Source organism: Mus pahari, chromosome 14 (assembly GCF_900095145.1).
Source record: "Mus pahari chromosome 14, PAHARI_EIJ_v1.1, whole genome shotgun sequence".
NCBI lineage: Eukaryota > Metazoa > Chordata > Mammalia > Rodentia > Muridae > Mus > Mus pahari.
In genome coordinates, this window is record NC_034603.1 from 76,958,862 (window position 1) to 76,970,464 (window position 11,603).

General features: G+C 48.9%; 1 protein-coding gene across 1 annotated transcript in view; it reads right to left on the reverse strand.

The window, feature by feature from the left end:
- Positions 1-1,438: 1,438 nt before the first annotated feature.
- The window catches only part of Fam20a (FAM20A golgi associated secretory pathway pseudokinase), a 48,985-nt gene continuing 38,820 nt past the window's right edge, over positions 1,439-11,603 (reverse strand). Inside the window, exons 4-11 of the mRNA XM_021214051.2 lie at positions 11,278-11,356; positions 7,011-7,103; positions 6,420-6,535; positions 5,834-6,014; positions 4,330-4,439; positions 3,630-3,711; positions 3,147-3,206; positions 1,439-2,082 (exon numbers count right to left, since the gene is read on the reverse strand). Coding sequence (XP_021069710.1) covers positions 1,818-2,082; positions 3,147-3,206; positions 3,630-3,711; positions 4,330-4,439; positions 5,834-6,014; positions 6,420-6,535; positions 7,011-7,103; positions 11,278-11,356 — 986 coding nt within the window. The 3' untranslated portion in view covers positions 1,439-1,817. The remainder of the gene's footprint in view (positions 2,083-3,146; positions 3,207-3,629; positions 3,712-4,329; positions 4,440-5,833; positions 6,015-6,419; positions 6,536-7,010; positions 7,104-11,277; positions 11,357-11,603) is intronic.

The window sequence follows — 11,603 nt, forward strand, 5'->3', positions numbered from 1 at the left end:
TTGGTTTTGAAACGTAAAGCAGATAAGCTATTTCCGAATCTTGAGAGACTGGTCTGCATTCGGGGAGGCCATGTTGGAGATGGACTGCAGCTCACCCGAGCCAGGCTGGCTGAGAGCCCCAAACCGTGCTTTCTTTGATCTAAATGTGCCCCCCCCCCCAATTCTTCAGTGTGGCTTCCTTGTGCTTCCCCAACAGGGGAGAAGAGGAGAAACAGTTGATGTTGCAGGAAGCTGCACCCCACAAAAGGGCCTTCCTGAGAGGGAAGTCTTTAGAGCTAGTTTTCTCTGGTAAAGAGTTGACTTTGCCATTTTTTTCTCCTGTAGCCCAGCCCAGCCCAGCCCAGCCTTCAACTTTACACTCCTGTCTCAGTCTCTCAAGGGCGGGGATTTGCTGGAACGAGTCACAGCACCCAGCAAGTTTGACTTCACAAATGGGTGTGATGCCATACATTTTGGAATAAGTCTAAACCACAGATGATGTGGTTTTTATCTCTTGAGAGCTATAGTTCTCATCCTTACACATTGGAGGCAGAGGGTTGGGCATGCTCATGAGGTTTGCAGACCTATGTGCTGACTTGCAGGGTAGTGTCTGGGACGTGGCAAGGCTTTAGGGTGAATAGAAGCAAGGTTATTGCGCAAACTGGGTTCTGGGGTTGTGTGCCCATTACATGGGGGTGCTAGGATGAATCTGAACCATCCATTACAAGACCAGCATGGTGACTCATGCCTTAATCCAGGCACTTGGGAAGTAGAAGAGGGAGGATCAAGGATTCAAGGCCAGCCTGGTGTACATGAACTCCAGTCTCAGAAGACCAAAACCGTACTACCTGTTGTTAGTCATCCTGTCTGTCCTTGGAGATATGCAGAAGTCTGGGTGACTTTGCTAGTTCTTGATTTGTCCCCTGCAGTGATGCCTTTTCTCCCTCCCCTCCATACTTTCTGATCCTCTGGCTTTTATCAGAAGATAAAGTGATATGATCTGACGAAGCCATGCAACCCTAATCTGCCGCCAGCTCCCCCTTTGTGTCTGGCTCTTAGTTTTGACATACATGATGTCACTTCCTCATGCAGCCCAGGCTAGCCTCGAATTCCCTGTGTTGCTCAGAGTGTCTCTGAACTTCTGCTCCTCCTGAGTGCGGGCGTTACCGAATGTGTGATGCTGGGGGTTGAACCTGAGAGGCAAGCGCCCCCCTCCCACTGGGTGAGCCACAGGGCTCTCTCGCCAATTCCTCAGTTGATAATATTCTTCAGATTGAAGTGTGCCCCCTTACTGAGCAAATTTACCCTTAGTATTTCTGGGGAGTGACCTGGCCGAGATTATTGTATTCAGATAGTGTTAGGGACCAGAATGTCAGTAAAAAAAAAGTGACTTTTTTTGGGGGGGGGGAGGGGTGTACTGTACCTGCATATACAGTAAGGACTTGGAGAAAGCCAGTTATCCACTTGATGTCCCTTTATTTGACATGGTAGAATAAAAACCGCTCCTGGGAACAGAGCCTCCAAACCTTCCAAGGCTGGCCCAGCTCCAGGTTTCACAGTGTCCTCAGAAGGTAATCTGTAGTCCTCATGGAACCAGAGTGCATTGGGAAGAGAGAGCCCCAGCCAGTGCACCGTAAAAGCAGTGACCTCCACCCAAGGGTAAAGATGAGGTTGAGTGGGTCCCGTTTGCCTTTTTCAAAGCGTTCCTGCCTCCTCCCTGAGCTTGTGACTTGATCTCCAGTACCCCAGGGTGGAATGGGGCAGCAGGAGCCTACAAACCAGCATGAAGTGCTGACTCCCGGTTGTGTGTTCTGAGGTCCCACGCTTGTTGCCATTAATTAGCTTGTCAGATTAGCCTGGCCAGAGTCCGGAGCCGAATGTTGTGCTGACCCATCGGCTATGACTCTTCGCTCGCCGTGGGCCTCTATGCAGTCCTCCACGGTCTTCAGGATTATCTGGAGTCTGCGGTCCAGGGCCAGGAGGTGGGGTTCTGTGAGGACTGGGGTGAGCTCGTCTTCTAGGAGCGACTCCCTCATCACGTCGCTGAGCCTGTAGTCAGCCTGAGCCAGCAGCTGAAGGTGCAAGAGTGTTTTCTTTTTTATCCTGATGAGATAAAGACGGTGGGGGCCAGATGAGCACATTAAGGAAGTAACTCAGCCTGCACTTGCTCACTCCCCACTAACAGCTCTTGGCAGCTGGTGTGCTTAGAGATCTTATTTCTAGGCTAACACACTTCACTGAAAGCCATGTGGAAAAGGAAGTAATGGTGTGTAAAGTGTGTGTGTGTGTGTGTGTGTGTGTGTGTGTGTGTGTGTGAGAGAGAGAGAGAGAGAGAGAGAGACAGACAGACAGACAGAGACAGAGACAGAGACAGAGAGACTGACTTAAGGTTTGTTTTTAAAGATTTAAAGCTGATGGAACAAACTTTTAGTAGGTGAATGAAGCCGTCTGTCGTCTGAAAATCCAACCTCTATGAGATGTCATGGTGTGTCTCCTGTGTTAGATTCTAAAACCACAGGAATGACAAGTGACTAGGTCCATTTTGACTTTAGGGTTTGGATTTCTTTTAGACTTACTTAAGCAGCCTAAATGTCTGATTTTTGACATAAGCAACTACTACTACTCAATCCTGTCCAGAGGAGAGAGACTTGAGTGACCCCAAGGGGTTGCTTTGGACCATTCATGTGCCAAGGGGACAAATGGAATGGTTTTGTTAGGTCTCAATCTCCTCTTTATAATTAAGAGGAACCTAGGACAACAAGCCTGGCTAAAGGGCCAGAGATACAGAAGTCGGTTAGGTGTCCTTTAGAGAAGGGGCCGGACTTTCAGTCTGACCCACTTTCACCAGACTTCAATCAGGGCATTGAAACAGTGATATTTAAGAGCTTACATAAGGAAAGCAAAGGGCTGGTTAGTAATATTAGAGAACACTATCTGTAAAAGTGGATGATTATCCGAGTGGGTTCAAGATTAAAGTTGGTGACTTGAAAAGATCAGATCTTAACTCTTTTTTTTCTGGTAAAGGATGAGGGAGACATCACTTAGAGAAAACCTGTAACTGCAGTGTGGGAAGCTAGGCAGTTCACATCATTCTGTCCACAGTATCCTAGACCAGAGAGATGTGTGTACCGCCCGCTGCTCGTGGCACTCCCGGCGTAGAAACTCACATGCAACACTGCGCGAGAGGGGCGAGGATAGAGATTTCATCCTGGGAATGGCGTCCGAACCTACGAGAGGAGACAGAGCCCTTCACTCTGGGTGCTCTCTGCGCTAACCCTTGTGTGAATTGGGTGGGATAAGGCGCTAGACACCCACGACAGCCATCCCAACAGCGCCCCCCTCAGCCAGGTCCCAGAACCCTCAAGTTAAACAACCAAGCTGCTCCTGCCTCTGCAGGCCAACTGTGGTGGCTAAGCCGTACTCTGCTTCCGGGAAAGTACCATCTACGGAAAAGATACAGGGAGTCTCAGCCAGGTTCACTGGTGCACACAAGAGTGCTCTCACACTGGAGGATCTGTGCTACTTAGCAAAGGACAGGAAAAAAGAAAAAACCCTCCAAAGGTTAGCGGTTAATAGGGTCAGATGGAGACAGACCCAGGCAGTGCAGACCCTCCTGGGGTCTCCAGTGGGATGTGGCCAGTGATGCTTACCCTCTGGCATTGTCAAGATGAATAAGGTAGCCATCATCCCCAAACTTGGTGAACATCTCATAATGATGTCGGTCCATATTTCCTGCAGTGGAGGGGAGAGATCACAGCAAGGATCTGAAGGCCACAGGGATGGAAGAGCCTAACCTGGGTCCCAGGAATGGAGGCCAGCCAGCACTTAGACAGGAGCCTGAGCTTGGATCACAGCGTTTTTAGCCTTTTTACTCTACCGCTCCCCCTGCCTCTGCCTGGCAGCCCGGTGAGCAGAACTGTGCCATCGTGCCTCCTGTACACATAGCGGTTGGGCTTGCTTGGCCCTGGTAACCTCAAAACACGCAGCATCCTTTCCTGGTCCCGGTGGGACTAGAGGGTAGAGTTACTGGTTTGTGGGGCTGCGGCCTTCCCAGTGCAATATAGTTCCCATCCAGCTTCAGATGTAATTCCCCATTTGGGTCTGAGGTCAGGGCGGTATATCTGCCTCGACAGTTGCAACGCCTTCAATAACTCCTATCCCTAACACCCTGCCCCCTTCTAAGAAACCAGGCCATGTTCTTTGTTCCCTGGGACTCCTATGAGTGTATGGGAGATGCAGGGCTGTCTAATCCTCCTGATCCCGGCTGTAATTTTGGCGAAGGTCTCCCGGAACCCTAGGCAAAGTGTGGCATACAGGTCTGGCGCCAGGCGCCCTGAGTCGGGTACCTACCAATCAGGAAGTCAAAGACGGCCATGTCAATGATGCCGAGGAGTCTGTTGCTGCTGTTGTACGGGTAGATCTGCTTGACTGTGTCACAGTAAAGGGGGTTGAGCTCCCACCTGAGGGGGAGAAGAAGTCCTGGGGCTGGAAAAGCCAAGATGCCAGGGTGTTGGGGGCCCTCTCCATACTATCCCCGCACTCACAAATCCCTGCTTCCCCAAGCCTGCCCTGGCCTCAGATCTCAGGATGCCAGGTGGTTAGCTGGCTCCCTCCAGGAGGATCCTGAGTAAGGGTGTCTGCCAAGAGAGGTTGCAGATTCCAGAAGATGGGGCAGTTTAGAGTTCTTTGACTTTGCTGAATGCTAAGTGGGAGGCTGGGGTGCCCCATGCTAGAGAGAGGGCACTGACTGAGCAGGTGGTAGAGAGGTTGGCACCACACCTGCTAGCTCTCAGTCCTTGCTCCTCCAAAATTCTCACAGCACCCGTGACCTCCCAGAGGCTGGCATCTGCCACACATATCCTGCCATCACACTGTCTCACAAAGTCATGCCTTTCTGAAATTCTTCTGTCTGGCTATTTCTTCCCATCAGAACGGTGGTGATGTGCCAATGGACCTGTTCATTGAGTCCGTTCACTTGGTGCATGTACTGTACTAAGTATGTTATATATAGCATATTTGTGTATGGGCATATAGCGATGGGTCTCGCTCCAGGTTTTACTCTCTCAGCTCTTGTGTGCTTCATTTATTGCGGTATCTGTGATATGCATATATATGTGCATACATGTTCATGTGTGGGGGTGCACATGCGTGTAGGTGCACATGTATGTAGGGCCTGAAGTTGATGTCCAGTGTCTTTCTCCATCCCTCCACACTATTTACTGAAGCAGTGTCTTTTCTGAACCCAGGGCTTTTCTGAACCCAATTCCCACTAGTCTATCTGTCCTAGCTACCTCGAATAGAGGACCCAGTGTCCCTGTCTCTCGCATGCTTGGATTATAGGTAGCTGTCACGCCTGGCTGGCTGTCAGTGGGTTTTGGCTATCTGAACTCTGAGCTTCAGGCTGACCCGGCAAGCACTACACACGGAGCACCTCCCCAAACCCTCTTCTTGTGGTTCTTTGTTATAGGATAAGTGCCTTACAATCCAGTATGTGAGCTAACGGGAATGAATGTCCAATCTGTTGATCCTAGGATCAATAAGAGGATTAAGGCAGTGTGAGGGTTTAGTGCCAGCTACCTTGAAGAGCTGGGCTTCAGATCCCTGGGAATGGGGGTGTGGTCAAGAAGCCCATGGGGGTGTGGTCAAGAAGCCCTTGGGGGTGTGGTCAGAAAGCCCATGGGGGATGTGGTCAAGAAGCCCATGGGGGTGTGGTCAGAAAGCCCATGGGGGNTGGGGGTGTGGTCAGAAAGCCCATGGGGGATGTGGTCAAGAAGCCCATGGGGGTGTGGTCAGAAAGCCCATGGGGGGATGTGGTCAAGAAGCCCATGGGGGTGTGGTCAGGAAACCGACTCACTCCTCTTTTCCTGACAGTGAGTAGGAACGGATCCAGGGGTTGGGCACAGACAGTCTGGGAGCCAGGTTGAGGGACGGCAGGAAGGCGGAGAGGGAGCCTTCCAGCAGGTGTGGGTTGCCGCAGACAGCGTACTCGGTCTTGCACATGTACGGACACTTGGCGAAGAAGCACACGTTGTTAGCTGGAAGTTGAGGGAGCAGAGAGAAATAAAGTGGGGGCTGATAGGGCTGCCATCTTCTGCCCTGGGAAACCCCTTAGGAGTAGGATGGAGAATTCAAACTCCCAGCTTGGGAAAAGGCTGTTGGACCTAGGGATTCATTTTTGGGTACTAAGTTTCAGATGTCTCAGAGCGTCCTATCATAGGATGAATGCTCTTTGATAGGCTGGATTCGTAATCTCCAGCTCCTGGGAGATCAGCATCTCACACAGTTCTTTACTGTCCATCGTTTATCTGGTGTTACCCTTAAGTGGAGTGGTCTGGGAGCGTCGGATGGCAGCACCCTCCTACTGGCAGAGCTCAGACCACTGTTGAACCTGCCTCGCCATATACTTAAGACCCAGAGTGTAGGTCTGGGTGATACTTCACCTGGAGACACAAAGAACACACTCTGCAGGATCTCATTCTTGGTGACCTCTAGGATTTCCTTGGTGACATTCACTAGTCTCCCTACTGTTGGCGGCACCCGCCGGAAGTCCAGAATCCTGGAAGAGAAGGAGCCTTGTTCAGATGTGAGGGGTAAGGCAGGGGCTGGGGAAAAGCCTTGTGTCTGGGCCAACAAATGTTTCCTTATAATTGATTCATTTTTCCAGGCTTACTGATGTATACCCGGAATCCCAGTATTTGGCGAACAGAGACCGGAGGGTTAGGAGTTCAAATCTAGCCTCAGCTATGGAATGAGTTAGAGATCAAACTGGGTTTCATAATACTCCTCAGCGAAACATAACAAAACTTAATAAAAATAAAAATATACACAAATTGTTGATTACATTAAGAGGCCTTGTGTTTTTAACCTAATAGAATTGGAAGGAGATACTAGACGTGAAGGCCCCACAATGAGGTAGAAGACATGACAAGCCAGAGAGAGTGAGTACTGCCACTCTCCATTCTCTCCAAGGTCTGGGTAGCATCCCCTCCCCAGGGGATGCAGTCAGCGCCATCTTCAGGGACCTGACCTACCTGTCCAGGTGGAAAGCTGCGACCTCAGCATTGTGTCTCTGAAAGTCTATGAAATAGAAGAAGTCCTCGGGCGTCTCCTCCTCTCGCTGCTGTCTGGAAGGAAGGAAGGAGTCACGCCCTGAACTCAGTCTTCATTGGTAAGCCCTAGGAGCCAGCCTGTGCGATGCTTTTTCATGTGGGTGTAGACGGTGGACCCACAAATTAGGAATGGGCCTCTCCCTTCCTGAGCAGGGAGGAGACATGCAAAGTAGGAAGAAGCTGGCTTTGGACAGGCACTATCAATGCCAAGTTTCCTGCGTTCGGAGCTTTGCAGGAGAGTGGCTGATTTGCCCCATAAACCAGGGAAAGAAAACCAAGCGTTCCTGGGCAGGTGTTAACAGGAGAGAGTGGGCTATTAGAAGTGATGGAGTGGACCTAGACGATCACATATGCAAAAAGGTGAGGCGTGGTCAGGCCTGGCAATAGAGAGAACTTAATATGATTGTGAACAAGGACTGCAAAGTTACGGGTCTGAGGGAGAAATACAGGTGACAGAACTCTTAGAAGCTCTGGTGGGGCATGAGAATGGGCCCAGCCAGAGAGCTAAGGGAGGCTAACATAGATTGTATCCATCTGGATCCATTTTCAAATTGCTAATGGGTTCCTGAAGAGCATCAGCCTGTTGGGGGACGTGAGGGTGGGGGTGTGGCGTCATGTTAGGAAAGTGCTAACAGTGCCCTAATCACTGGGGCAACCTGGGCCAAATTCCAGCCTCCACACTGACTTCACTGCTATGCTAATAAGTGGGGAAGGATGATGGCCTTCGAGTAATTTTATAGTCCAGAGAGTGGACCTGTTCCGAAGACTGGAAAAGCAAAGGAAGTCATAAACAGAGGTGGTACCATAAACAACCACACAAACGACCAGCTTCCACAACCAAAACAGTAAGGCACACTTTGCCAGAGGGGCACAGGCCAATCCTGAGAAGCCACAGTGAGGCTGCTGGATGGACGTAGACTATAGAGATGCAGCCAGGTCTAGTGTAGCCATCACACCCAGGACTGAGGGTGTGGATGGATGCTGCCTGTCTGTCCTCATTCTACCATGAGAACATCCACTCTCAGATTTTCATATGAGCTATGATAGATATAAAATTGGAAAGTTATTTTTACTTGATGCCATCGATTTTTCTATTTTGAGCACTAAGGAGTACCTCTCATATGCAACGTGTCATATATATTACATTTTAAAGTCTCACCTTGGAGACAGTGAGATGGCTTAGTGAATTAAGGAGCTTGCCACTTAACCTGATGACCAGACTTCTGTCCCTGGGTCCCAAGAACTGTTTCTTACTTGCATGTGTGTGCTGTAGAATTTGCAACCAGTCTCAAATAAATAAACAAACAAGCACGCCAACAAACAACAAACAAATAAATGTAAACGTATCACCTTCATATTTAGAATGTATACTTTCCAAAGATTCGTTTACATTCTTTCTGCAAAGAGACACATGCTTTTCACTTTAAATTACTCAGAGGGAAGGCCCACCTATGCTTTTTTAAAGAAGGGAATACATTTTAAATGACACTATGCTTGAGTTTTGTACTAAATTTCATAGAACTGTAGATGAAACTGTAGATGTGTTGTATGTATACATACATGTCCTTTATTGCTTCACTTCCTTTGTCAGTGTCCCTAAGATGGCCGGTCTAACTGGTAGTCTTGTATGGGTACTCATGAGTTTAAACTCTTCGCTGGCCAGAATGCCACTGATGGAGCTTTAGGAGGAGGATGCCAGAGTCACATGATGCTCATGGCTGCGCATGCTCACTCTGATAGAAAGATGACTGAGCTCGGGAATCTGAGGCCAGCCATGGAAAACCCAGTCTCTGAAAAATAAGACAAAGGCACCTGGCCTTGGGGAAGTAGCTCAGTCTGAGAGCAGGGACACTGATGTTCAGTCAGAACCCAGAACCCACATCCAAAGGGACGCTCACCTACATGGCGAGTTCTAGGCCAGTTAGAGACTAGACTCTACCTCAAAGAACAAACTAACGAACAAAATAGCAAACAGACTGAACCTAAGGAACAATACTCTTGCTTTTCCACACATACACGTGTGGAAGTACCTGCAACCACACACACAGACACAGACACACACATACATAGTACACACACACACACACACACACACACACCATTTGTTGACTTTAGTGCTCTTTGTGTTTGGCTATATGATGAGGTCCCCTCCTGAAACTGTCCTTAGGAAAAGTAACATTTTTTTCCACTGGATAAGATTGAGAAAAGTCAGCAAAAACAGTTCTGTGTGTGTAGAGCCTTTCTAGAGCCAATTAGATCATACTATGAGGGCATTTGGGGAGGCAGTGAAAGGAAGAAGGCAGGGTTAGTCACTGAGCCTATAACCTGTTTTCTCTGCCGCCTGGATACTATGGTAAGAACTGTTCTGCTCCAAAATGCCCTCCCTGCCACAGAGGACTGAGCCCTTTGACACCCAGAGCCAAAAACGAATCTTTCTTGGGCTAAGTTGCATTTCTTGGGTATTTGGTGACAGCGACGTAAAAGCTAACATGGTGGGATGACTTCATCTGTGCTGACTCCAGGGATGGTAAGGAACAGAGCTAAGTACTTTTGGCAACTGACATGTGAAATGTGTGTACAGGTAGCATTTTTAAGTTCATGTATTGTTTTATATGCTGATGGGGGGGATTTTAAAAGATCAACAAATATGAACAGATGATATTCAAATGTTTCTTTCGTATCACTGAATAGTTGTATATTTAAATCAGGTAAACAACTTGGTCTTTGCATTTCTAATGGAGCAAACTCCTTATCGAAAGGGTTCTGAAGGTCGCTCAGGCCTTGGGATCATGGGGAGTGGGGCTAGAACAAGCCCCACTGAGAGATGGGGACATTGCAGTTGTTCAAAGTTCCAAAGGGAATCCAGCGTGCTGCTCTTCTACTCCAAACTTGTCCTTAAAGAGATGCTTTTGTTCCCTAGTTCAGAGGCTGAGACTCGACAGTGTTCCTATCTCTAGCCTCCACGACACCCAGTGACCGGGCTATTCAGGAGATTTCTTCTCGGTCAGCTGGAGAGCGTGGATCTAAGTTCACATGAATAAACAGCACTGGAAGGCAGAGAACTTTAGAGGGACATGTGATATGAGCAATGGAACCCTTTATGGGGACATTCTTTCCTATGCCTGTCATCCACAAGAGGAACATTCTCCGGGGCCAAGGCATTGTACTCTGCTCTAAGAAAGCCAAACTTGTGGCCTTCAGAGCCACTGGGGGCTAGTACACACACACACACACACACACACACACACACACACACACACGCGCGCACACTCCCATCACTACACCGATATACATGTACTTGAAATCCAAAGACAACCATTGTTATGAATAAAATATAAACCAATACAAACACATACTTGACTTTATACCAGCCTTTCTTAGTGTCTAGGTTTTCCACCAACGCAAGTATTGTCATGTGAAGTAAACGCTGCGATGTCAAAAAGAGGATGGATGAGGGCAAGGACCTAGCTGCTTGCTGCAATTCTTGGGCCTGCTGTTTACCGTGGTGAGTGTGGGGCAAGCTGGCTTCTCACAGGCTTCACCTCAGTGTAGACACTCTATCAACACTTGGCTTGTGAGGTTCATGCGACTGTTGGTGTCCAAATGCACAATTCATGCGGTGTGTGTAGCATCGATGCTACTGAGGAACCAGATCAACAGTGAGAGTAGCAGTGGTGGTTTGAATAGCTATGGCCCTTATAGATGCATGTGTGAGAATGCCTGGCCCATAGCGAGTGGCACTATTGAGAGGTATGGCCTTGTTGGAGGAAGTGTGTCACTGTAGAGGCAGACTTTGAGGTCTCCTAGGCTCAAACTGTGCCCAGTGTGCCCCACAGTCTCCTGCTGCCTGCGGGTCAAGATGTAGAACCCTTGGCTTCTCCGGCACCAGGTCTGTTTGCCTTCCACTTTGCTTCTGACCATGATGATAATGGACCGAATCTCTGAAATCGTAAGCCACCCCCAGTTAAATGATTTCCTTGATAAGAGTTGCCACAGTCATGGTGCCTGTTCAAAGCAATAAAACCCTAAAACATTAGCTATTACTGTTTTTAATTATTATCGTTGTCACCAAGAGAGTTCTATGTGTGGGGCAGATGGGTATGAAGATACTAAGTTACTTTTACTACCTTTCGGTCTAAGCTCCCCCAGGGCTGCCTCCAGGGGTCCCGGTAAGGAAGGCTTCACTTACCTCATGGGTTTGAACATGGCTTTCCCGAAGTCTGAGAACCTCAGAACCAATTTCAGGTGGACCCCACTGGGTTTCACAACTGTGAGGGGGTAGAAGGGTAATATCTAAGCTGCAGGCTGTGACACTACTCAGAAATCCAGCCCTTTCCTGCTACTTAAAAAGACACCAATGATGACAGGCTTTGCAGAGCCCGAGTGGCAAAGCCCACCGTGTCAGGCTGGAGTCCATGTGCTCAGAGGGGCCCAGTACAGTCATTCTGTCAGTTTGGGAAGAGGTCTGGTAACACAAGGTTCCCCAAGTAGATATCACTGACCACCCCCCCCCCC